We start from the raw sequence: 24,198 nt of genomic DNA on the forward strand, positions 1-24,198 counted from the left end.
TTGGTGAACAGATTGTCTTTTTTCGATTAAACAATAATTTACTCTATGCCCAAGATTTGGTAAATCCAAAAATATTCACAACAGCTGGGAAAACTTCATATTATTTGTTTTCCCTTTGCATTTATAGGTATAGGTCCCTTTGCAAAATTTATCAGCAAACTCAAGGAAACTAGCAATAACTAAATGCACACTTTTATCAGAAATTACATAAGGGACCCTCACATACTCTTAGGTACTGAGGTAACAATCCACACATTTGTTTAGAGAAGTAAATGAAAAGCCCATAGTCTTTTCATCAGCAACAATCTAATTGAAAACTAATACCACCACAATTCAAAATAATTATGCAAAGAAATAAACGAACATAAACTATGAAGAAATAGCAATAGATATCACATACATCTGATTATTAAAGTTCACAAATTAACAATGATTAAATTCCCTCAAACACCAAGTTTTGAAGCATTGTATATATATATATATATATATATATATATATATATATATATATATATGTATATATGTATATATATATATGTATGTATGTATGTATATATATATATATGTATGTATATATATACATATGTATATATGTATGTATATATATACATATGTATATATATACATATATGTATATATATATATATATGTATATATATATACATATATTATAAATACATATGTATATATATACATATGTATATATATGTATATATACATATATGTATATATACATATATGTATATATATACATATGTATATATGTATGTATATATGTATGTATATATGTATATATATATATATGTATATATATATGTATGTATATATATATGTATATATATATGTATATATATCTATGTATATATATGTATATATACATAGATATACATATATATATATACATAGATATATATACATATATATATACATATATATCTATGTATATATATGTATGTATATACATATACATGTATATGTATATACATATATACATGTATATGTATATACATATACATGTATATAGATACATATATATATATATGTATATACATGTATATGTATATACATATATACATGTATATGTATATACATATATACATGTATATGTATATATATACATATATATATACATGTATATGTATATACATGTATATGTATATACATGTATATATATACATGTATATACATATATATATACATAGATACACATATATATATACATAGATATATATACATATATATATATACATACATATATATATATAGATACATATATATACATACATATATATATATACACACACACATATACATATATATACATACATACATATATATATACATATATATATATACATACATATATATACATATATATACGTATATGTATATATATATATATGTATGTATATATATATGTGTGTGTGTGTATATGTATATATATATGTATATATGTATATATATTTGTATATGTATATATGTATATATGTATATATGTATATATATATATGTATGTATATATGTATATATATGTATGTATGTATATGTATATATATATATATATTCAAAAACTTTTTTTCAACACAGTCTTTTGAAAGAGTATTTATATATATTCCATCTGTCTATATATATATATATATATATATATATATATATATATATATATATATATATATATATTCAAAAACTTTTCTTCAACACAGTCTTTTGAAAGAGTATTTATATATATTCCATCTGTGTATCCCTATTTCAATCTATTTAACTTCAAACAGTATTATCTCTATCAAAGTATATTCTAACCTTCTAATTTCTAACCCCGAACTAGTTAAATGCTCCAGCATTTATAGTTTTTACATATCTGAAAAGGCCTCCATTAAAGCCTAGCCTTTCGGTTAAAACAATTACAAATAGTAAAGATAGTTTATTAAAAAAAGTTCCAAAAATAAACAGAAAGTAATTGATTTGATTAAACTTCATCAGCCATGGTTTGCTTCACCAGCTTCTAGCTCCTGAAGGCATTGATGAATTCTTGTGTTGCATGGGAGTATGGGTTCTTCAAGCTCAGCAACTTAGATCTGTAGTCATCTTTTTTTTTCATTTGAACACTTTAATCTTTTGACTTTACCATGGCATGAGGTTCCTATTTAAGTATAACATAGATTTGATGTTTGCTAGCATAGTAAAATCCCTAGTAGTAGGTGTGTCATTGTCTTTAATCTTCACTGTTGCATCATTGAAACTTTTTGTCAACACGTCAAAGTCCATATTTCCATCCTTGAATTGTGGAATCCCTATGGGATTTACAACATCCATATCCTTTAGGAGCTCTTTCTACATCCTGGCAATCTTAGTTTCAACTGATTGCATTTCCTCAATGGCTTCTCTGTAGATAGACTCCTTTGGTCCATATTACTTTTCAGGATGAATAGCATGCATGAATCCATAGTTTTCATAGGATTTTCACCAAGAATTTTTAATATTCCATATTTTTCAACTTCATTACTTTGAAATACAATGGCCTGACATCGATTTCAATAGGCTTCCCATCCTAGTGTGAGGGTTTGAATCTCACTCAATAGTGTTTCTCCCTCAATGCATCTAGTAGTAAAATCTAAGATAAATTTGCTGCCTTCTTTGATTGTGGAGGCTACCCAGTCTTGCACCACATCTGAGAGTAGTTTCTCGCTCTGCATTTGTTTAACTAGCTATTGGCTATCTATGAAATTGGGGTCGAAGGACTATGGGGTCTGAACCACAAGAAGAGCACTAATATTCATTAATGAATCTATATAGGTGGCCATGGTAATCACTATCTCCTTGAGTTCTCTCTTTTATTTACTATCCCTCTCTGATTGGGTTAGCATGTGATCCATGGAGAACTTGAAAAAGCAATTACCTATATCTCTATTAATGGTTCCTAATTCCATAGTGGTGACCTTAAGACCTTTACTACTGATTTCTCCAGATTCTTTCTTTTGTTTGCATGTGGCCACTTTTGTGGTGATTTTCCCCATTATTAGATCTTTGATTAGGTGAGCATCACTTTTTAATTTCTTCATCTTAGAACTGTGGGCTGGATATTTGGTGACAATGTCCTTTACTGGTATAGACACATGTTGTAAATTCATCTTATTGCTAACTAAATTGGACAACCAAGATGGGATAATGGGAGTAGTGGAGATTCCTTGGGCTTCTTTGGTAGGAGTCATGAACTTGGGCTAGTTTGTATTAGGAGCTTCAATTAACTACACATCACTATCAAGATTATCTAAAAAACTAAGGCCATCATTTAGACCCTATCCTTGAGCCATCATCTTCTCTTTTTGAATCTCCTACTGCATGAGTGCCTTGCATTTGGATTTGAACTTGGTTCTAGGGGTCATGTTTTATGCAGGAGATGATGTTCTTTTCTACCTATTAGGAGTCAATGAACTACCTACAATAGGAGACGACACTAGAATGTTAAAAGTTAATGGTTCAGAAAAAGAAACTATTTTTGAAAATTTTCCAGCTTGTTGTTCATTAACTGTCCTCATGCATCTTCTCCTTAGCCAGTTATCTATATGAGTGAGGATGGATCTGGTTCTCAAATTTATATCAGTTTCCTCTTCTTGGTTCCAACCCACTTCTAATTGTTTCAACTCACTTGCTTCTTCCCATCCTAGTTCAAAAATGTCTAAACCATCTTCAACGACTCCTGATTGAAACTTTAGCTTGAGGAAACTGATTTTTTGAAGCATTAATCTTGAATGGTCTCTTCTTAACACTTCCTCTTCACTTAGGCAATCCTACCAAAAATCCTATAAATGTGGAACTGTAGATGATTGGCCTTTTAAACCAAGAACTTGGGATGCAAATCCTTTGCTATCAAAATCTCTCCTTCCTTAATAGGATCCAAAATTAAAACCAAGCAAATTGCTTATAATGAATGAGACATTAATCATGCTACTATAGGTTGAAAGGCCAAGTTTAATAGGGAAAACTAATTCCCAATTTTCTTGAGGCAAGTTATCCTTAATTATTGAAAACAATTACTTGCAAACCTTGGCTAAGACAAAATAATCAAGTGCATAGTGAGGTAGTTTCATCAGTTCTTCTTCAAACTCATCTACCCTCAAATAATTGAATTTAGGAAAATAGATTAAATAGCTCCCATAGTTTTGAATCAACTTTTGGGCTTCTAAGGATAACCTTGGCATTGGTGTCTTCTTTAAGCTCAAATGCACACTCTCTATTAGCACGTCATGTGCTTTCCTAAAATCTTCTAGCACCCTATCCCTTTGGAGTAGAGATCAATATTGGTAGACAATTATATCTTCACTCCAAGTTTCATGTGGAAGAGAGAGGTAATAGTACTAACACAAGCAATGCAATAAGTCAGATAAGAAGCCATGTATAAATTCTCCCTAGATTCTTTAGCATGCTTGAGTTGGCTTCTTAATGAACTAGCAATTACTTTAGCCCAATATAACAACTATTGTCCTTTTATAATAATCCCCACATAGCGATACATCTATTCTTCAAAAAGGAAAACATCAGCTGAACCTTTAACCCGATGTAACAAAACCATGAGGTCATGAATATGGGGTTTCATATTGTCTTTAGTGACTATTTTGGGCAACCTCGAACCACCTCCGTAATTAGTTTCTATCCACTTCCTAGGATGCTATAGTATTTACTTGGGCTTTCTTGATACTCGACCAAGGACTGGGTAGGGGTAAATGTAGCAAAGGTACATTCAAGTGAACACAAAACTAAGGAAATGGTTTCCTTGGAAATATATAACATAGACCTTCTCCATCCTTGTTCAAAATCCTTTTAGTTCTTACATCATAGTGACCTATATAGAGCTGAAGTAATTTAGGGCTCAACAGGGTATGGGGAAAAACCATAGCTTCAATTAGACTATTGGTTAAAATTTCTAGATAACCATTCACTTCATTGGCTTATTCAAGAAAATTAGCTTGCAACTTTTCTACTTTGACACCCTCCAAATTAGTATAATAGATGATAGATCTTTTACATTCTAAACTTGAAACATTCCCAAAGAAATGTAAAACAAACTTTATTTCAAACAAGGAAAATAAAGCCCAGTATTGATTCTTTCTTTGAAATGCACATAGAGGATCGAACAAAGGGAGGGGTTTTCTATACTCTCACATGTAGCTTGCTGAGAAAAATCAGACCTTTTTTTCCTTCTCTTTCTATTGCTTCTCTTTCAATTCATTCTTTTGCATGAAAAACAAAAGAGGAAACTTGTGTTCTTTTAAAGGAAAAGGAGAACATGTAGGTGGAAGTACGGCCTCATAATGAGGCATTCATGGAAAATAAATTGTGGCTAGATTCACATGCTGGAAAATCCATGAAAAGACCTCTCTATTTAATAACTTCCCCTTGCGGCTATCCTTACAATGATCACCTTCCTTTGACAATCAATCTATTTTTTCGGGCGAAATATTTTCCTTTCCAAGTCATGATGATGACTCCTCTCATGTTTGAATTAAGGCACGGCTCCAAATCATCACCCCCTGACATATCAATTAATGCCTTGAGAACTGTGAACCTTCAGGAAATCATGACCACTTTTTCACCAAAAAAATCTTTAGTGGTAGAACCACTTCAAACTGCGTTGAACTGAGATTCAAAAGGGTTCAAAGTGCTTCAAATGAACACCTTTATAATACTTAGCAGGTCTCACTTGTAGGAAAATAGTTAGTACAAAATCCTTTTGTTGAACTTCTTCAAACTAATTCGAATTGAGGTTCAAAGGAGTTCAAAGAGGTTCAAAATATAAGAGACACAATGGACAACACAAGGTGACTTCAAACGATGTTTGATGGTATCCAAGAAAACATGAAATCAAGGAAGGCAGTTTCAATAGCTAACTTGAGCATGCTAAAGAAAACATAGAAAAATCAAATAATGGTGACTCAAAGTAAGGCTAACACTAAACAAGACTTGATCCTTTATGCATTCTTCAAGAAACTTTTATGTTAAATGAAAAATTAAAACAAATATTATCATTTCTCAACTATACCAACACATCTCATAGTGCACTTTTTGTATCAAGCTAATATTTATGTAATGCTAGTGAACTTAATATTTTATTTTTAAGAAAAACAGTAAAATTAATTAATAATTAGAGAATGTAAGATAACAGTTGTTTGAGAAAAGCTCTCTCAGAATAGCTCTCTCAACTCATGAAGTCTGAGAAAAATAATTTGAATTGAACTTAATCCATTTCCCCCAGCTTTTCAATCAAACAAGGCTTTTGTGAGTTTCATATCTTGTATCCATTGAATGGAGTATGACACTATACATTGCCCCACTGGAGTGTCCAATGCATAGTTAGGACCTAATTTGCAAACTCTAGGCCCTAAAAATCTTAAAACTCTATTTTATCATAATTATTTTGAATCAGTCCTCGATCTACCTTAATGTACACTATTTCTCAAGGAATTTAGAGGAAATGGGTTTGGTTTATTAATTCCTCTTTTCATGACTGTTATTGATTAATTCCTTGCATGTCATATTTTAGATTCTATAGTAGTTTTGTTCTTGATAAGTCCTTGCATGTTATATTTAGATTCTACAGTAGTTTAGTGAGTTAAAACGCAACTCAAATTCTTTATCCATCTACCTGATTATGGCTCGAGCAGATACGCGAAAACCTCACACAAAAGCCCGCCCACATCATAAATCAACATAATTGACTTCCATTTTTGGGATTATGCATATGGTGTTACACATAACAAAGGCAATGGTTGCTTCTCTTCTGCAATATCTCTTTATAAAATCAGTCTTAGAAACAATAAATGATCGACAAGTCATAGAGATTCAAGATCATTGTATCAATGTAGATCTAAGGCATTCGAAACTACCTCATATTCTGAGAAGCAAATTTATCTTTTAGTTTTTAGGACTGCTTGATGTGCTTCTTGTGCCTCAATAGGCTTATAAATTGTCCAAAGAAAGTTGTGTTGTGACACCTTTCAACACTTTTGATGCGCTAAAAGCCCTCTTCACAAACCCCAATAAGAATGTTATTTGAAATATATGTAAATATGATCGCAAGTCTATCTAACAAAAGAACCATTTTATCTGCAAGCTGCTCTGTGTGAGAAATATTAGAAATTTAAATTTCAACTCACAACCCTAAATTTAACAAATTTTTCTCTGCACTTGAAAAACTGCTTGGCACATGAAGTGTCGAGTGCCAGTTTTACTCAGCACATGAAGGTGTCGAGTGCCAGATAGCTTGGCACTTACTCAGCACTTGATGGTGCCGAGTGACAGGCAGCAGGTGCCAAGTGAGCTCGGCACACAAAGGATAGGTGCCAAGTTAGCTCGGCACTCAAAGAAGATAATGGATACCGAGTAAGGTCGGCTCCAACTAATATAATTTATAACTTAGAAACAATCTAACACGAATGCTTTCACGATTAAAACCAAAGAGCCGAGCTTTAACCTTTCAACCAAGTTTCTCAAATACAATGAATAGAAGAGGAAGAACAATAGAATCAAGTATGCCTACTTTCTTTTCTATTCAACTAAGATTTAAACTATTACAAAATCTGGAAGTATTTGGCTTCAACCAGAAAATCCTAAAATGTTAAAACTTCAAACTTTCAATAAACTTTAAAGTTTAAACCTTAAACTTGCAGCTCTAATGGCCACATACAATGGTGCCTCGAGCAATCACTGCTTCAATAAGACAAAACTAAAACAACAATAAAATCACAAAATGAACAAAGGAGTCACGTGCAACTGGAGACACTGAACATACTTCCTTCTGTCTCTGCAACAAGTGGATTTGTTGACCACTTTCTTCTTTTTCCTTTTTCTTTCTCTGTTGAACTAAAACTCTAAATAATCTAACTACATGAATGAATGAATAAAAATTCCTTTTTTCACATTCCATTTTCCCCCTCTTTCTAGAATTTGAAAAAACTCACCTACCAAAAATAAATGCATGTTGTTCATGGATGCCTGCGGTGACCTGACAGGGTAGATGGGTGTGGGGCTTGAGGACAACCTGCTGGCTCATCAATGTTTAAGTTTTCCAAAACTCCCCCTTTGTCCCAAGCCAAACAAACAAGGATCACAACTGATCCAAATCAACTACACCAAGACTCTCTCTTAAGTGTACAAAAGTTCCAATGCCTAATGGCTTGGTGAAAATATCTGCTAGCTGCTACTCAGACTTGAAAAATTCCATCTTGATATCCTCATTCTCCACCAACTCTCTGATGAAGTGATATCTGATCTCAATATGCTTGCTTCTCCCATGGAAGACTGGATTCTTGGACAATGCAATTGATGAGATGTTGTCATAATAAATTGTGGTTCCATCATCTTACCTTTCATTCAAATCTATCAAGATCCTCCTTAGCCAAATTGTTTGGCATAGTGCTGCATTTACTGCTATGTATTCAGCCTCTGCTGTAGATTGAGCAACAATAGGTTGCTTCTTGGATGCCCATAAAATTGCACTCGATCCCATATGAAACATGTATCCGGAAGTGCTCTTCCTATCATCTAAACTTCCAGCCCGATCACTATCAGTGTAACCAACCAACTTAAAATCATTATTTGCAATATACAAAATTCCAAATCACTTGGTACCTTTCACATACCTTAGGATCCTCTTTCCCACTTGCCAATGGGAATCCTTTGGTGTTTCCATAAATCTGGAAATCAAACTTACTGCATACATTAGGTTTGGCCAAGTTGCAGTCAAGTATATTAAACTTCCAACCATGCTCTTGTATAGTGTTGGATCCACTCTCTTGCTAGAGTCTTCCTTGCTCAACTTCAGACCTACTGCTATTGGTGTGGGGGCTGCCTTACTATTCTGCATTTTAAATCTCTCCAAGATTTGCCCTGCATATTTTTTCTTGAGAGATAAAGATGCCATCATGCATTTTTTTTACTTCTATGCCTAGAAAGTATTTCAAGAGACCTAGGTCTGTCATTTCAAATTCACTTTTTATGGCCTCTTTAAACTCACCAATTAGATCCTTGTCATTTCTAGTAAAAATCAAATCATCTACATACAAGACAACAATCAAAAAATTTCCATTTGCTTCCTTGATGTAGAGAGTAGGCTCACCATTGCTTTTGCTAAAGCCATTGCTCATCAAATATGAGTCAATCTTACTATACCATGCTCGTGGAGCTTGCTTTAGCCCATAAAGAGCTCTCTTCAATCTATATACTTTGTTCTCTTCACTTGCAACTTCATAACCAGGTGGCTACTCCACATATACTTATTCTTTCAATACACCATTAAGGAAGGTGGACTTCACATCCATTTGAAATACCTTCCACTTGTGCTGAGCTGTAATTGCTATGACAGCATGCACAGTTTCCATTCTTGCAACAGGGGCATATGTCTCATCATAGTCTCTTCCATACTACTGTTTGTAGCCCTTAACTACCAACCTTGCCTTATGCCTATCAATCTTGCCTTCAGCATTGCATTTGGTCTTGTAGATCCATTTCACTCCAATCACATGCTTCTTGGGAGGCAATTCAGTTAGCTCCCATGTCTCATTTCTTTCTATGGCATCTATCTCCTCATCCATGGCCTTACACCATTTCTTCTCCTTAACAGCTTCTTCAAAATATATTGGATCACTATGAGAAAATAATGCAAAATTAACACTCTCATCATAATCTTCATACCTTTCATCTTGGTATATCTCCCTAAGACTCTTGGTCTTTCTTGGTAACAGGGAGGAGAGTGTGGGATCAGAATCTTCACTGCTGCTGCATTGTCAACTAGCTCAGTCTTCACTGGTACTTGGTACTAACACTTGGTCATGCCTAGAGGAGCTAGGAATGTCTGAACCTGCTTGCCTTTTCTTCTATTTGCTCCTTCTTCTTGCTATTCATCAGCATCCTCTTCATTCATAATTAGCACTTTATTAGAAATTCTTGGTGACTCATTAATTGAACCATGCCAAGACTAATTTTCAAGAAATTCCATATCTCTTGAAAGCATCATCTTGTTGTTCAATGGGTCATACAATCTATATGCCTTTGATTCTAGGCTGTACCATGTGAAAATGCATTTCACACCTTTGTCATCAAATTTTTGCCTTTGCTCTTTAGGCACATGTGCATATGTAACACATCCAAACACCCTTAGGTGTTCAACTGTCCATCTTCTTTGTGACCGTGCTTCCATTGGAATTCTGTCACGAACAGCCTTTGTAGGACACCTATTAATTATGTAAACTGCTATTGCCACAGCCTCTCCCCAAAATTCAGTTGGGAGACCTTTCTCTTTCATCATGCTCCTTGCCATCTCAACAATGGTCTTGTTCTTTCTTTCAGCCACTCCATTCTGCTGTGGTGTATAACTGGTTGTGAGCTCTTTCTTTATGCCATGTTTCCTGCAAAAATTTACAAAAGAATTGGAGGTAAACTCCCCTCCTCTATCTGATCTTAGGACTTTGATATAGTGTCCACATTCTCTTTTAGCCTGGGCTTTGAATTCTACAAATTTATCAAATGCTTCATATTTGTTCTTTAAGAAATACACCCGTGTCCTACGACTAAAATCATCTATAAATGTCATAAAATAAGTACTCCCCCCAATGGAAGTAACTTGCATAGGATCGACTAGGTTAGTATGCACTAATTCTAATGGATATCTAGCCCTCCTAGAATTTTCAGAATTAAAGGGAAGCCTATGTTGCTTACCCAAAATACAAGCCTCACACTTGTCACATGAATTTCCTATATGTGGAAAACCTTCTACCATTCTTTTATTTGACAATAAATTTAAACCAACATAGCCTAGATGACCATACCTGAGGTGCCATAGCCGTGAGGGGTCTTCAATCACACTCCTTAGAGCTGACTGTGTGGGAGGTGCGGCACTAACTTGAGATGAGAAACATGTCTCTATCCTCAAGGGAAACATTCTGTTCTTGGTCATTTGAATTGTTGCAAGTAAATTTTTGCTCTCATCCTTTTCATGAATGACACACGTGTCATTCTCCATCAGCACTTTGTATCCATTTTGAATGAGCTAACCAATGCTCATCAATTTTGCTTCATACCAATGGCAAAATACACATTTTGTATTTCCCTTTTCTCACCTTTCTTGGTGTGTACCATAATAGATCCTTTGCCCACAATTGGTAGGGTTCCATTGTTACCCATTTTAATTTTAGATTTGAAACTCTTGTCAATGAATGAAAACAAGGTTTCATTACCACTCATGTGGTTGCTACATCCACTGTCGAGGTACCAAACATTAGGGCTTCCTTCTTCACCAACATTACACATGATGAAGGCAGCAGCATTGGGTCCACTTCCCATGTTCACATCAACCACATTCGCTTGTCCTGACTAATCGTTCTGCTTCTTCCAACATTCATTTGCATAATGCCCATATTTATGACAGTAGTAGCATTCTACATTACTCTTATTTGAGTTGTAGTTTTTCTTACCTCCTCTTGAAGTATTTTGAGGGCTACTTGCTCCATCTGCTCTTCCTGAGCTTTCTACTGCAGCATTTCTTTGTCCTTGATTACCTTGGCCTCTGCCTCTGGAGTTCCTACCTGAGCCATTTCTTCCTCTCCCCCTTCCTCTTGGATGTGACTGAGCCTTGAATGCTTTCTCTTGGGTAGAAGAAGATGTGGATCTATTGATCCTATACTCATGGGTTTGAAGAGAACCCATCAACTCATCCATTGTCAAAACAGTGAGGTATTTTGCCTGTTCTATGGTCATGACCAAATTGTCATATTTATGAGGTAAACTCCTCAATATCTTTTCCACTATCCTCTGCTGTTAATAGTCTTCTCCATTTGACTTCAATTGGTTAATCACATTGGAGGTCCTTGAATTGAAGTCTGCAACTAATTCATTCTCCTTGATTTGAAGGTTCTCAAACTCCCTCCTGATGTTCTGTAGCTTTACAGTACGGACTTTATCAGTCCCCTTGAAATTCATCTCAAGGATATCCCATGCTTCCTTTGCATAATTTGCTGCTGCAATCTTTGGGAATACTGTCTCTGTCATTGCTGCTTCAATAAGACTTAATGTCTTTGCATCTTTCCTCCTTGACTCTTTCAAATGAGTCTTTTGTGCATTTGTGAGGGCAGCATACTGAGTTGGATCAGTCACATCATTGAATCCATTAACTAAAAACTCTCACAAATCATTAGCAACCATTATGGTCTTCATCTTCTTTGCCCATGTATCATAATTCTGTCCATTAAATGATGGTGGCTACTGCCATATCTTTCCTACATCTCCTGCCATGTCAAATATCCCAAGAAAAACAAATTCCCTAACTCACTATGGATGTGGGGCCTCAAAGCTCTAATACCATGTGAGAAATATTAGAAATTTAAATTTCAACTCACAACCCTAACTTTAACAAATTTTGCTCGGCACTTGAAAAACTGCTCAGCACATGAAGTGTCGAGTGCTAGTTTTCTCGGCACATGAAGGTGTCGAGTGCCAGATAGCTCGGCACTTGATGGTGCCAAGTGACAGGCAGCAGGTGCCGAGTGAGCTCGGCACACAAAGGATAGATGTCAAGTTAGCTCGGCACTCAAAGAAGACAATGGATGCCGAGTAAGGTCAGCTCCAACTAATAAAATTTATAACTTAGAAACAATCTAACGTAAATGCTTTCATGATTAAAACCAGAGAGTCGAGCTTTAACCTTTCAACCAAGTTTCTCAAATACAATGAATAGAAGAGGAAGAACAATAGAATCAAGTATGCCTACTTTCTTTTCTATTCAACTAAGATTTAAACTATTATAAAATCTAGGAGCATTCAGCTTCAACCAGAAAACCCTAAAATGTTAAAACTTCAAACTTTCAATAAACTTTAAACTTTAAACCTTAAACTTGCAGCTCTAATGGCCACATACAATGGTGCTTGGAGCAATCACTGCTTCAACAGGACAAAACTAAAACAACAATAAACTCACAGAACGAACAAAGGAGTCACGTGCAACTGGAGACACTGAACATAATTCCTTCTGTCTCTGCAACAAGTGGATCTGCTGACCACTTTCTTCTTCTTCCTTTTTCTTGCTCTGCTAAACTGAAACTCTAAATAATCTGACTGCATGAATGAATGAATAAACATTCCTTTTGTCACATTCCATTTTCCCCCTCTTTCTAGAATTTGAAAAAACTCACCTACCAAAAATAAATGCCTGTCGTTCATGGATGCCTGTGGTGACCTGACAGGGTAGATGGGCGTGGGGCTCGAGGACAACCTGCTGGCTCATCAACGTTGAAGTTTTCCAACACTCTGCTCCATTGTTTGTGATGAAAAATGCAAAAATAGTGAAGCAAAAGAGAAGGATTATGAGAAGGAGCATGATGAACAAGTAGATCCACAACAACCATGAGACCCTAAAGTGGGCACCCACGAATTCGTCCAAAGAGACTAGTATTATGAAAAGTTGTATGATCATGATGTGGGGTTCGATAAATCTTGAACAATAGGTCAAGTTCCTTTTGGTAAGCCATATGCTCGAGCCCAAGATCAGGATCAATGACAAAAACATCGAGAAATTTGGAATCCCTACCAGGGTGTTACTGATTTTGGATATTTTGAACACCAGAGTAGATGCTGAAAACTACTTACAAATTTGTTCTAATGAGACTTGAACCCCTGGCATTCCACAATTTTGCATGCACAGAGTGCGAGGTAGTTAGAATCTCATACAGTCAGCCAAATTTATTTGTTCTTTCAAACAAATACCTACAAACAAACAATAAAAACAACGATACCTAATGGACAACTGTGATGATTTACATGGTCGTCCTTGTCTCTCTGTTCTCATCAACCGTTGATCCTTTCCAATTGATCCCTCCTCTTCATATAGGAAATGCCTTCATCATGGTGTTGCCTAGTTGAGGGACCGTTAGGTTCATGCCTATGGTCCCATGTGTGGAGGTTATCCTTTGCTGATAAAGTGTGCAAAATATCTAATGCTAAAAAGCATGCCCAGGAATACAAGCCTAATGAAATTAAGGTCCATCACCAACACCGGCCTCTGGTATTTTGGTGTTTGGCTAGACTTTAGAAGTAAGAAGTCTCGAGTTCCAACCCTCCACCCCCCCATCATGGTGTTGCCCCGTTGAGGGACCACCAAGTTTGTGCTCGTGGGGATTATCCTCCACTATTCAAGTGTGCAAAACATCTTAAGCTAAAAAACATGCCTAGGAATACAAACCCAATGAAACTAAGGTCCATCACCAACACTAGCCTCTAGTGTTTTGATGTTTGGCTAAACTTTAGAAGTAAGAAGTCTCAAGTTCCAACCTACCCCCTCGCCCCCCCCATCGTGGTGTTTCCCAATTGAGGGATTGCCAGGTTCATGCCTGTGCCCCCATGTGTAGGGGTTATCCTCCACTATTAAAGTGTGCAAAACCTCTAAAGCTAAAAAACATGCCCAAGAATACAAGCCCAATGAAACTAAGTTCCATCACCAACACCAGCCTCAGATGTTTTGGTGTTTGGCTAAACTTTAGAAGTAAGAAGTCTCGAGTTCCACCCCCTCACCCATCGTGGTGTTGCCTAGTTGAGGGACCACCAGGTTCATGCCCATGGCCCCATGTGTGGGGTTATCCTCCGCTGATAAAGTGTGAAAAATATCTAAAGCTAAAAAACATGCCCAAGAACGCAAGCCCAATGAAACTAAGGTCCATTACCAACATCGGCCTCTGCTTTTTTGTTGTTTGGCTAAACTTTAGAAGTAAGAAGTCTCGTGAGTTCAGAGTTCATAAAAGACTAGTGTTCAAAACACATAAATCAAATAGACTTTAATCACAAATTTAGAAAGATGACAAGAATTATAGGTCATTAAATGAGATAGCTTACTAATATTTGAATAAACATAAGAATATTTTATTATTATTAATATAGAAAGATACTTCATAAAATATTCGTAGATTTTTTTCAATCTTCTAGTTGATCATCTAACTAGAAATGCTTTAATACATGAACATAATACACCTATAGACACTTTGTTAGGGTCAAAATTATGTTTTGAGTTCACTTTTGAGGGGTTACAATAATTTTGTTTTAAATTTTTTGATTGGACCTCAATCATATAATGTTATGAACATAGTTGCCAAAACCAAAAATTTAAAACCCCAGGATTTTTTGTAATATTTCTCTTAAATTAGTGTTATATTTTCTTCTCAAGTTTCTTTATTTATTTCCCTTTCAATAATGTAAAATTTAGGATTTGGGAGCCTCTTGATGTGTTCTTAGGGTCAAAGTTTTCAAAACTATAAGGAACCCCAAAAGGTTGACATATTGGTACTTTTACTCACAAAGCATGAGAAAAGTTCATTTGATTTGCAACACACACCCTTCATTAATGGTAGAAATTCATCCAATTTCTAATTTGCCCTCTTCCATTAATGGTAATTCCTTGTATAACATGTTGTGGAATATAGAATGGGAACATAAAGGTTGTATAATAGAAGATATGGGTTGAATGGTATAACTTCTAATTATTGGTTCATTTTGATATGGCAAGGAGGTAGGTGATAATATTTCAATAAAATTACTTTATTTGCATATGAATCCATTCTAGAGCTTCATAATTTAAAGAGACCTATGAGTATGTATTTGAAGGTGATAGAATGTTGAGAATCAACTACATAGATGGGGGAGTAAAAGAAGCTTAAGGGCTAGGGATATATATGGAGTAAGCACTTATAGACGAGTGAACAAGTATGAGGGAGCCTCAAATGTTAGGGAAAAAAGAACATATGAAGAGAAGGTAAGATATAGCAATTTAGATGAATCATGGATATAAGGATGAAACAATATAGAGTCAAGCATCATGATTATTGAGGGAATAAGAACTTTTTCACGAAGTGTGTATATGAAAGTTTCCCCTAGAATTGTAAAGTTTAGGGAAGGGATGAGTGTCGGTGTTTAAGATTGGAAGCACAATGTACTTCAAATTTTGAGGGGTTTGGCTTTGGGCCATGGGTGATGTGAGGATTTTCACAAAGTGAAAAGAAGATAACTTTCGAGCTAGTATCATCGACTTCAAAGTGGAATTATTATGAAGCTTGAGATCCAAAGTGCGAATTTCTTGGACCAATGATTGAAATTTGGCTAATAGTGAAAAGCATATGGGAAGGATAAATATAGAGAACTAAGAAACTCAAATGGGTTATCAATATTTTCTACCATGAGAGGCCCCCAAAGTGCTTTATCGCTACTATGTATTTAAGGTTAGAGCATAAATGCAACCTAATAGGTCTCAAATAGCATATTAGCAGAAAACAAGATCATCTAAAGTTAAATCAGCACAAGGCTAAACTATGAGCTAGACATATTCTTAAGTAAGCCTGTATTCATCACAATTTGATCATAGATGTAGGTACAACTCATAAATAATAATTTTGTATCATCAAACATAATATACAACAACATTAAATCACAAAAAGCCCTAAATAGGCATTGAGCTAGGGTGAACCCACAATAGTGGGTTACACTTTTTTTCCTAAACTGACAATGAACTATGAATTTTCAAGAAAACTTTCACTTTCGGATGCAAATTGCCATTTAATGGTTAGGAATTTGAAGATGAACTAAACTAGAGTCTTTTAGGATTTTCTATGTAGAATCTAAATATATTTTTTTTAAAAAAAAATTGACTTGATTTGATTGAATTATTTTTTCTCCCATGAAAATTGGTATGTTATCAAAAACCTAGTTTTTAAAAAGTGACATTGTTTTTGACACACATAACTTTTTTTCTACTATAGATATCAATGTGATTCTTTCAAATTTAGTTTGTTAACATCCATACCAAAACCATAGAGGTGATCTAACATTTTTATCCTTAGTATTTCATATTTTATTAGCATTTAAAGTTAACCTAACATGAATCTGGACATACATGGATTTTGACACATGTAATTTATTATATATTTAGCTAATTTCAAAATTTCTTTTTTTGATTGATAGAGAACTTGAATACAAAGACTGTAGTTATTTTTCAATTTTTTTTTCTCTTAGTTACTATTTTTCCATGAGCATTCAATATAGAGATTTATTTTTTAGAACAAACCTTTGTTCAATTCACATGCAAAAATGTATACCTAAAAAATTCAAAATGTATCAAATTCATAGTCATTAGAAAGCTTGTTCAGAGTACTTCTATCATGAAAAATGACATGATTTCAATGCTCCATTTGGACCTAGTAATTGAGCCTGGAAGCCATGAAAAAAACTAAAACTATTATAGAATTTGCAAAAGACATCTAGTTTTTTAGTTTCGATAGAAACTAACTTTCTATCGAAAGTTATTACATAGTTTCGATAGAAACTGTTAATATTTAGTTTAGATAGAAACTATTTCTATCGAAACTATTTAGGCTGATTTTTATTCCTAAATAGTTTTGATCGAAACTATTTAGTTTCTATCAAAACTATTAAGGACCCTTTTGTTCCATTTACTTAGTTTCGATCTAAACTAGGGTGCAAATTAGTTTCGATAGAAACTATATGGGTACTTTCTATCAAAATTTTTTAGGCAAAAAAATCATCTTTCGTGATTTTGGAGGAATTTCTTCCTCCAAAAAAGTGTAACCCACTATTGTGGGTTCACCCGCTAATCAAAATCCATATTTCTCTTTTATTTAATTTCATCTCATATTTAAATTATGTTTGAGTGGTTGAGATTGGATAATCATTAATTAAAATCTAAATTGTAGACGTTGTTTATATTCTTTGCATTTCAAATTCCATTTAATATTTTTCTCTAAGATTTTAGTTTTAATTTTCAAATTTACATTTTTAATCTACCTATCAATATTAAAATTGTTCTATTTCGTATGATTCCCTTTATCTTCTCCCCTAATGGATTAATATTTTATTACCTTTATTTATGCACAAACCATCTGATGTGTAGAACTTTAATCAACAATAGTTTCATATCTATACATTTACCTATTTCAGTGTTTCTTCCCATTTTTTAAAGAAATTTCTTTATAATTTATCTAATGTCAAAAATTAATCCTAAATTTGTAATAGATTGATTCTAGATAATGCAAATTTACTTTTTAATTTATAATTTTTTCAATATAATAACTCCTAATCATAACCACAATTTCTAATATATAATAATGCTTTAATTTTAATAAGAGTGAGTAGATTTCATGATCCATATGATCAAATACAAGCTTGTTTATAGATTTGATTGTGTAAGTATTTTTATGACAGTATTTCATACCACAATTTCTGATCCATCATTAATCAACAATTACAAACATTGGTGCTATCTAAACTTTTATTGTCTCCTTAAACTTAGATTCTTGTATATAAAACATATAATATATGATTATTGAAATATAAAATGCTTCTAATTTTTCCTATAAAATTATCAAATACTATATAAAATCTAAAAAATGGTATTGTGATTTATCTTTCATTGTATCACATTATTTTTTATTCATTGGAAACATATTTTCATTTTATTATTGCTTACTGACATTGAATTGAAAAACACAAATTCTAAAAATAGTTTTACATAGGAACAAATATATTGAAGAAAGGAGAAAGAAACAAGTAACCCAACAAAAAGATTTGAAATACCCTTCCAAAGTGAATAATTAACATGATCGAGTTATAATGTTTATGCATTAATTCGTTATTATTAGTAACATTTATTATAGAGATTGAATTTATAAACAGTCTTGTAGATTGTTTGATTTACGTTTTAGCATACCTTATTTTAAGAAAGATCTTTGTCCAATATATGTAGAAGTTATCTCCCCACTAAATCTGTTATCATTGATGAGGAGAATGCAGCGAATAGAAAATTCTTTGAAATTTTATTATTTTCCATTTACTTTGAAATTGGTGGTAAAAGGAATCTTTTAGTATAATGAGAATTAATTAAATCAAATCAAGTTTTTCAAGAAAAAGAGTCGTTTGGTCGTTGAACGAAAGATCCATCGTTAACATTATGAATTAAGAGTGACCACTTTCTATGAATTACAGGTGACAGGGCCCCAACATTGTTTAAAGTTGTGCAAGTTTTGGAATGCAATCCGAGCTTTATGGACTAAGTCAGAAAATTTGAACAAGTTTAATGACTTTTTAGGAAATTATCAACCTAAATATCATCATTTTTTCAAATCCATAGCTATCATGGATCAACGAAATACGGTAAGCACATTAACTTATTTGTCATTGCTTCATATTTCATTTATTCGATAAAAGGAATTAAAAGTCATAAGATGGAATTCATAAATTATTTATATGTGATCAAAAGAATTAAAGATCATAAGATGAAATTCATAAAAAAAAAATTAATTATTAAGTATTTTTCAAAAGGTGATTGAAAGTGATTCTTGATTATTTGATAATGAGAAAGTCTTATATATTTTTATTTTGAAATATTATAGAAGTTGATGCAACCTTGTAGACTTATCAAACCTCTTATATTCCAATTCATCCATGCATATTAAATGTAGATAACAAAACATGTGTGACTATTAAAACTATTACATAAAAAAAGAATATTTTAGCATGCAAATAACTCATTCATTAAATTTGTTTGTAATCATGCATCAATAAAGGTATATTCAAGGCTTTTCATTCTCATTGCATTTTATATTTAAAATAGGAAGAAGATTGTCTTTGATATCAAAGAGGGGTTGCATCCAAAACCCATGACAAACTATTACCTACAGATTAACTTAAGAGAAAAGCGATTCTCCACATACACAATAATTGTTGTTATAGAGTAATTTACAACTCATCATATATTGTGGGTAACACAAAAATGAACACGAACACAAACACTAAGGAAAATTTTTCATTCTATTGGATTTCAAATCTTGCTTACATATATTTGTTCGTGAAGGGATTCAAGGGTAGTTCCCTTAATACTAGCATCTATCTATTCTTTGGCCCCTAAGGTTGCTCTCTAGGTACTCAGATTCCTCTTCCATGTGGAGTCACCAACAACCATTCCCTTTCTTCCTCTCTCCAAAAACTCTAACTTACAAGACACACATTTGATATTTAATATGGACTACTAATGTGAGCACCAAAACAAAAGTGGATTTCAAAATAAGGCACTCAAGTCTAAAAGCTTCAAATTTTCAAAATATTAAATTAAATGTTTCAGGTATGATTGACAACTCTTACGTGTTGGCTTGACACAATTTCTGATCCCCGAGTAGAAATAAATCATGAGCTCTAACTCATTAAGGTTGAAATGTTGTCTATCACTTTCTAATTTTGTTTCTTCTAATTTCATTATCTATGCATTCCTTGCCACACTCTATCCAAATTTACCTTGCATTTTATCTTTTTGATTTTCTCCATGTGCATTCTTTTGTTGTCCACTTGTTGTTGATATACTTCTTAATGACCTCATCACCTTGCAAGATAGAAGTCAAAGTGACTCTCAGTAGGGAACAAGGAATTCCAACCTCTCCAAATAATATTCTTCTTCCTGGTCTTCCAAATCTTTTGTTCATGGTCCTTTGTTCTTGCATATAGATTTGGGCCTTTCTTCCTCTATTTCTTTTTGTGCCTTCTTTTGGCTTATAGGTTCTCACTCTCTAGTTTCCAAAATTCCAAGTCTTCAATAGATATCTCCATGTCTTCATGCACATCTTCATCATACTCACTAGTAAAAAATCATTGTAAACTTGCATGCACTTATTAGGAATAAAAATTACAAAATATTCATTGGTAGAGTCATCACATGCATCAACTTGTCATTATGTGTCATCCTTAGTAGGAATAATATGTTGGAAATGAAGAGAGTAACTGAGGGGGGGTGAATCAGATAACACAAAACAATTTATTCTCCCTAGATATCAAATCAAACTTTTCACTAATAATGAAATTCTTTATCCATCTTTGTTAAAACTAAGCTCTTGTTGTAACTTAGTTAACAAAGTAGTCTTAATGAATTTTAATTTGTTTTAACCCTGAGTAACTTAGTTGCAGAAATATAAAACAAAAAGAAAATAATATGAACACAGATGACACCAAGATTTAATGTGGAAACCCAATTTGGGAAAACCACCATGCAACTAGTTACAATTTTTCGCTCTTCTAAACTGAGTCATTTTAGGAGCCAACCTTGTTATAGGTTACAATACATATTGTTAAACATGACCTTGTTTGAGGATTTAGATCACCCTATTAGGAGTGATCTGATTAGAGGTCTTCAAAAACTTCAATCTTGAAATGTCACCTTGCTAAAGGATTTACAATTTGACTATTAAGTCAACTTTGTTAGGAGATTTCTTCACTGCTACAATGATTAGAAAGTAATAGCACTTTGACCTAATTTATGAAGCTACTTCTTTTTGTAGATTCAAATCCCTATTTTGGCTTGACCTTTGGATCCTTGATGAACAAAATATTATTTGCTTCTTATCTTCCACATTTGCTTGCTCTTCCTTTTTGTTTGATCACATATCCATCTTATTCCATGTATTCCACACTTTTCATCTTTCTTATATATCATAAGCTTTGTCAAGTTAGCTTGAATACCTTTTCAAATAACCATTAAATAATAAACTAGTTGGACTCAATTAGTTAATTAATTAAAAAGTGTCATCTGTTGATACTTAGTCAATACTAGGATTAATCACTTGGTTAACGCTGAAATTCCTTCATTGCCCAATTGCTCAGTTAATGTTGAATATTGAATGTCCTTCATTTCCCAACTACTTGGTTAATACTAAATACTAAATGTACTTCATTACTCAACTACTTAGTTAATATTGAACACCCTTCATTACCTAACTACTCAGTTAATACTGATATTTATGTAGCATCAATGGCAACATACAATTTGAAGAATTGTTTCCAAGATACTCATATTGTTATCTCTTTATCAGCAACATTTCCATCAATTTCGTGATTGCCAACAACTATCTCATTATGAAATCCAACATCAACATTCCCTTTCTTTGACTCATTAATAAAAAAAAATAGTTTGTTCATATCTAAAATCAATCATACCAGCATGCAATGTTAATGTACAAAGTTTAGTAGAATCAAATTGTACATTTGCCTCATGTGGTGTTTCTTTTTACTTTCTTCTTTCTTATTTGGACCAACCTTTGAATAGGCCACACTACCTTTTCTTTTGGTGTTAGATGTCAACTTGGTTACTGCTCTTTAGTTCTTTCTAAGTCAACAAGTTTCCTACTTATTTTAGATAACTCTCTCTCTCATATCTCAAGTACCATTTATCCCTCTCTTGTTCTTCTTTCTTCTTTCCCCTTCCTCTTTACCCTCAAACTCCCATAATTCCACCTCATCTTCATACAACAACTCATCTTCTTTTCCATCAACATAAACACCTTTGCATAAATCTACAATTTTATAGTTTATTGTTGAGTCTTTTCCCTCTTTCAGTAAGTCAATACTATCTATCTCTATATGTTATTTTAAATAAAGAAAAACCTCTATTTCATCCAAGTGTTTATAGTCTCCATCATGCTCATGTGCTATTTTTGACCCAATATCCACTTCATTTATCTTGTCTACTACTTTTATTGATGTTTTACTAAACAACTATTCAATATTTTAAATCTCTTCTTTCAACAATTCTTCTTCTTCATTAGGATATATAGGGTCAATATTCATCATTGGACACTCCATCTCAACCTTCTTCTCATCTACTACAATTTCTTCCATAAAATGTGTGCTCTCTTCTTCAAGACGTCCTTCTAAATGGTACATCACCTCCTTATAAGCTACCTCCTTTATCAATACTTATTCTCCCATATCTTCATTACCATAATACTCTCCTAGAACAAAATTATTAATAAAAATATCACCAATGTTGGGCTCTAAATCTATTCAAGAACCATCTTTTATCAAGTCCTCGGAGTGGCTAAAGTATGAAATTTTAAGTCGTGGAGAATTAAACATTATGTTTATTTCTATCACTTGGTGATCTTCTTCCTTAATAGTTTTCAAATGTTTGCACATCTCCTCAATACTATTTTCTTGTTGAACTAACACAAATTCATTCTTTCCTCCTTTGTTTTCAACACTTTCTATGTTTGCCTCCTCATCTACATACACACTGCTATCTTTCTCTTTTCAATTGCTTATAATTAACATCTTCCTATTTCATTCAAGGCTTCAAAATCATCATCATACAAATCAGATGGAATACTTTTTACCTCGTACTCATCATGTTTCCTTTTTGCAAACTCTACTAGAGGCTCTAGAGCATAATCTTCCTCATCAATGTTTATGACTTTATTTAGGATTTGTTTTTGGTTGGCCTTCTTCTATAGCCATGACCTTTATAAACAACACATTCATTATGGTTGTCATGTCTTTTACTACCCCACTTTTGGCTCTTATCATCTTGGCATGACATCTCTGCCTTAACATTTCACCATAGATTCCATCCTTGATCTTGATTTCCTAACATTGACTTTATCTCCAGCCACAACTTGATTCACTTTTCTTTGTCTTTCATTAACAAAAAATTTTCTTTTTCCAATATGGTACTATGTAACCATGCTTTGATAGTTTACTTTCCTTCTTTTGAACTTGCATATTCACATCCCCATTTTTACTTGCATAACCACAATTATCATCACAAAAAACATTTATCTCCTTATGGATATGTTGCCCCAATTGGCTTACACTACAACTCTTTTGCTTCCATCATGCCTTTAATGTAGGGCCCACTTGTCATTGCACCAAAAGCCATGACTGTTAGTGAACATGGAACACCACATAATTAACCACCTATGGGCAGGGGAGCGTGTCGCATCACCCAACAATCTCCCCCTCGACACGCATACCAGGTGCTTACGCGGGTCGGGATGGCACCGGGGAGATTTGAACCCATGACCAGGCCAAAACCAGGCTCTGATACCAATTGTAAGGAAACTTGGCAACAAAGAATATAACCATTTCCACATAACCCATAATAGATCTAAAATAAACACGAAATTAAAATCCACATGCAAGAGAATAGACAACATACCCATAAAATTGTGACACAAGATATACCCTGGGAAACCCTCATTGAGGGAAAAGCCCAGCCTCCAAAAGCATCCATCACCATGTATTATTCAGCAAAAAATACCATTTCCATACAACCATGGAAGCCTTCATGGCCATAGCCACAACCGAGAAAACTATGTGAACAAGCATGAATCCACACATCCC

At 33.6% G+C, this 24,198-nt stretch overlaps 1 protein-coding gene across 10 annotated transcripts in view; it reads left to right on the forward strand.

Moving 5' to 3' along the window:
- Nucleotides 1–24,198, forward strand: part of LOC149564290 (uncharacterized) — a 92,057-nt gene that overhangs the window by 11,365 nt on the left and 56,494 nt on the right. For 8 of the 10 annotated variants that reach the window (XM_089827340.1, XM_089827344.1, XM_089827342.1 and 5 more), the window contains exon 1: nucleotides 19,028–19,191. The exons of 1 other annotated variant lie outside the window; for it this stretch is intronic. In XM_089827340.1, the coding sequence (XP_089683466.1) occupies nucleotides 19,174–19,191 (18 nt within the window). In that variant the 5' untranslated portion in view covers nucleotides 19,028–19,173. Of the gene's footprint in view, nucleotides 1–19,023; nucleotides 19,192–24,198 lie in introns of those variants that run through there. One more of the 10 variants, XM_089827338.1, reaches the window with a different exon arrangement.

This window comes from Cupressus sempervirens, chromosome 4 (assembly GCF_028749045.1).
Source record: "Cupressus sempervirens isolate cs-2001-9-10 chromosome 4, ASM2874904v1, whole genome shotgun sequence".
In the NCBI taxonomy this organism is placed as follows: Eukaryota; Viridiplantae; Streptophyta; class Pinopsida; order Cupressales; family Cupressaceae; genus Cupressus; species Cupressus sempervirens.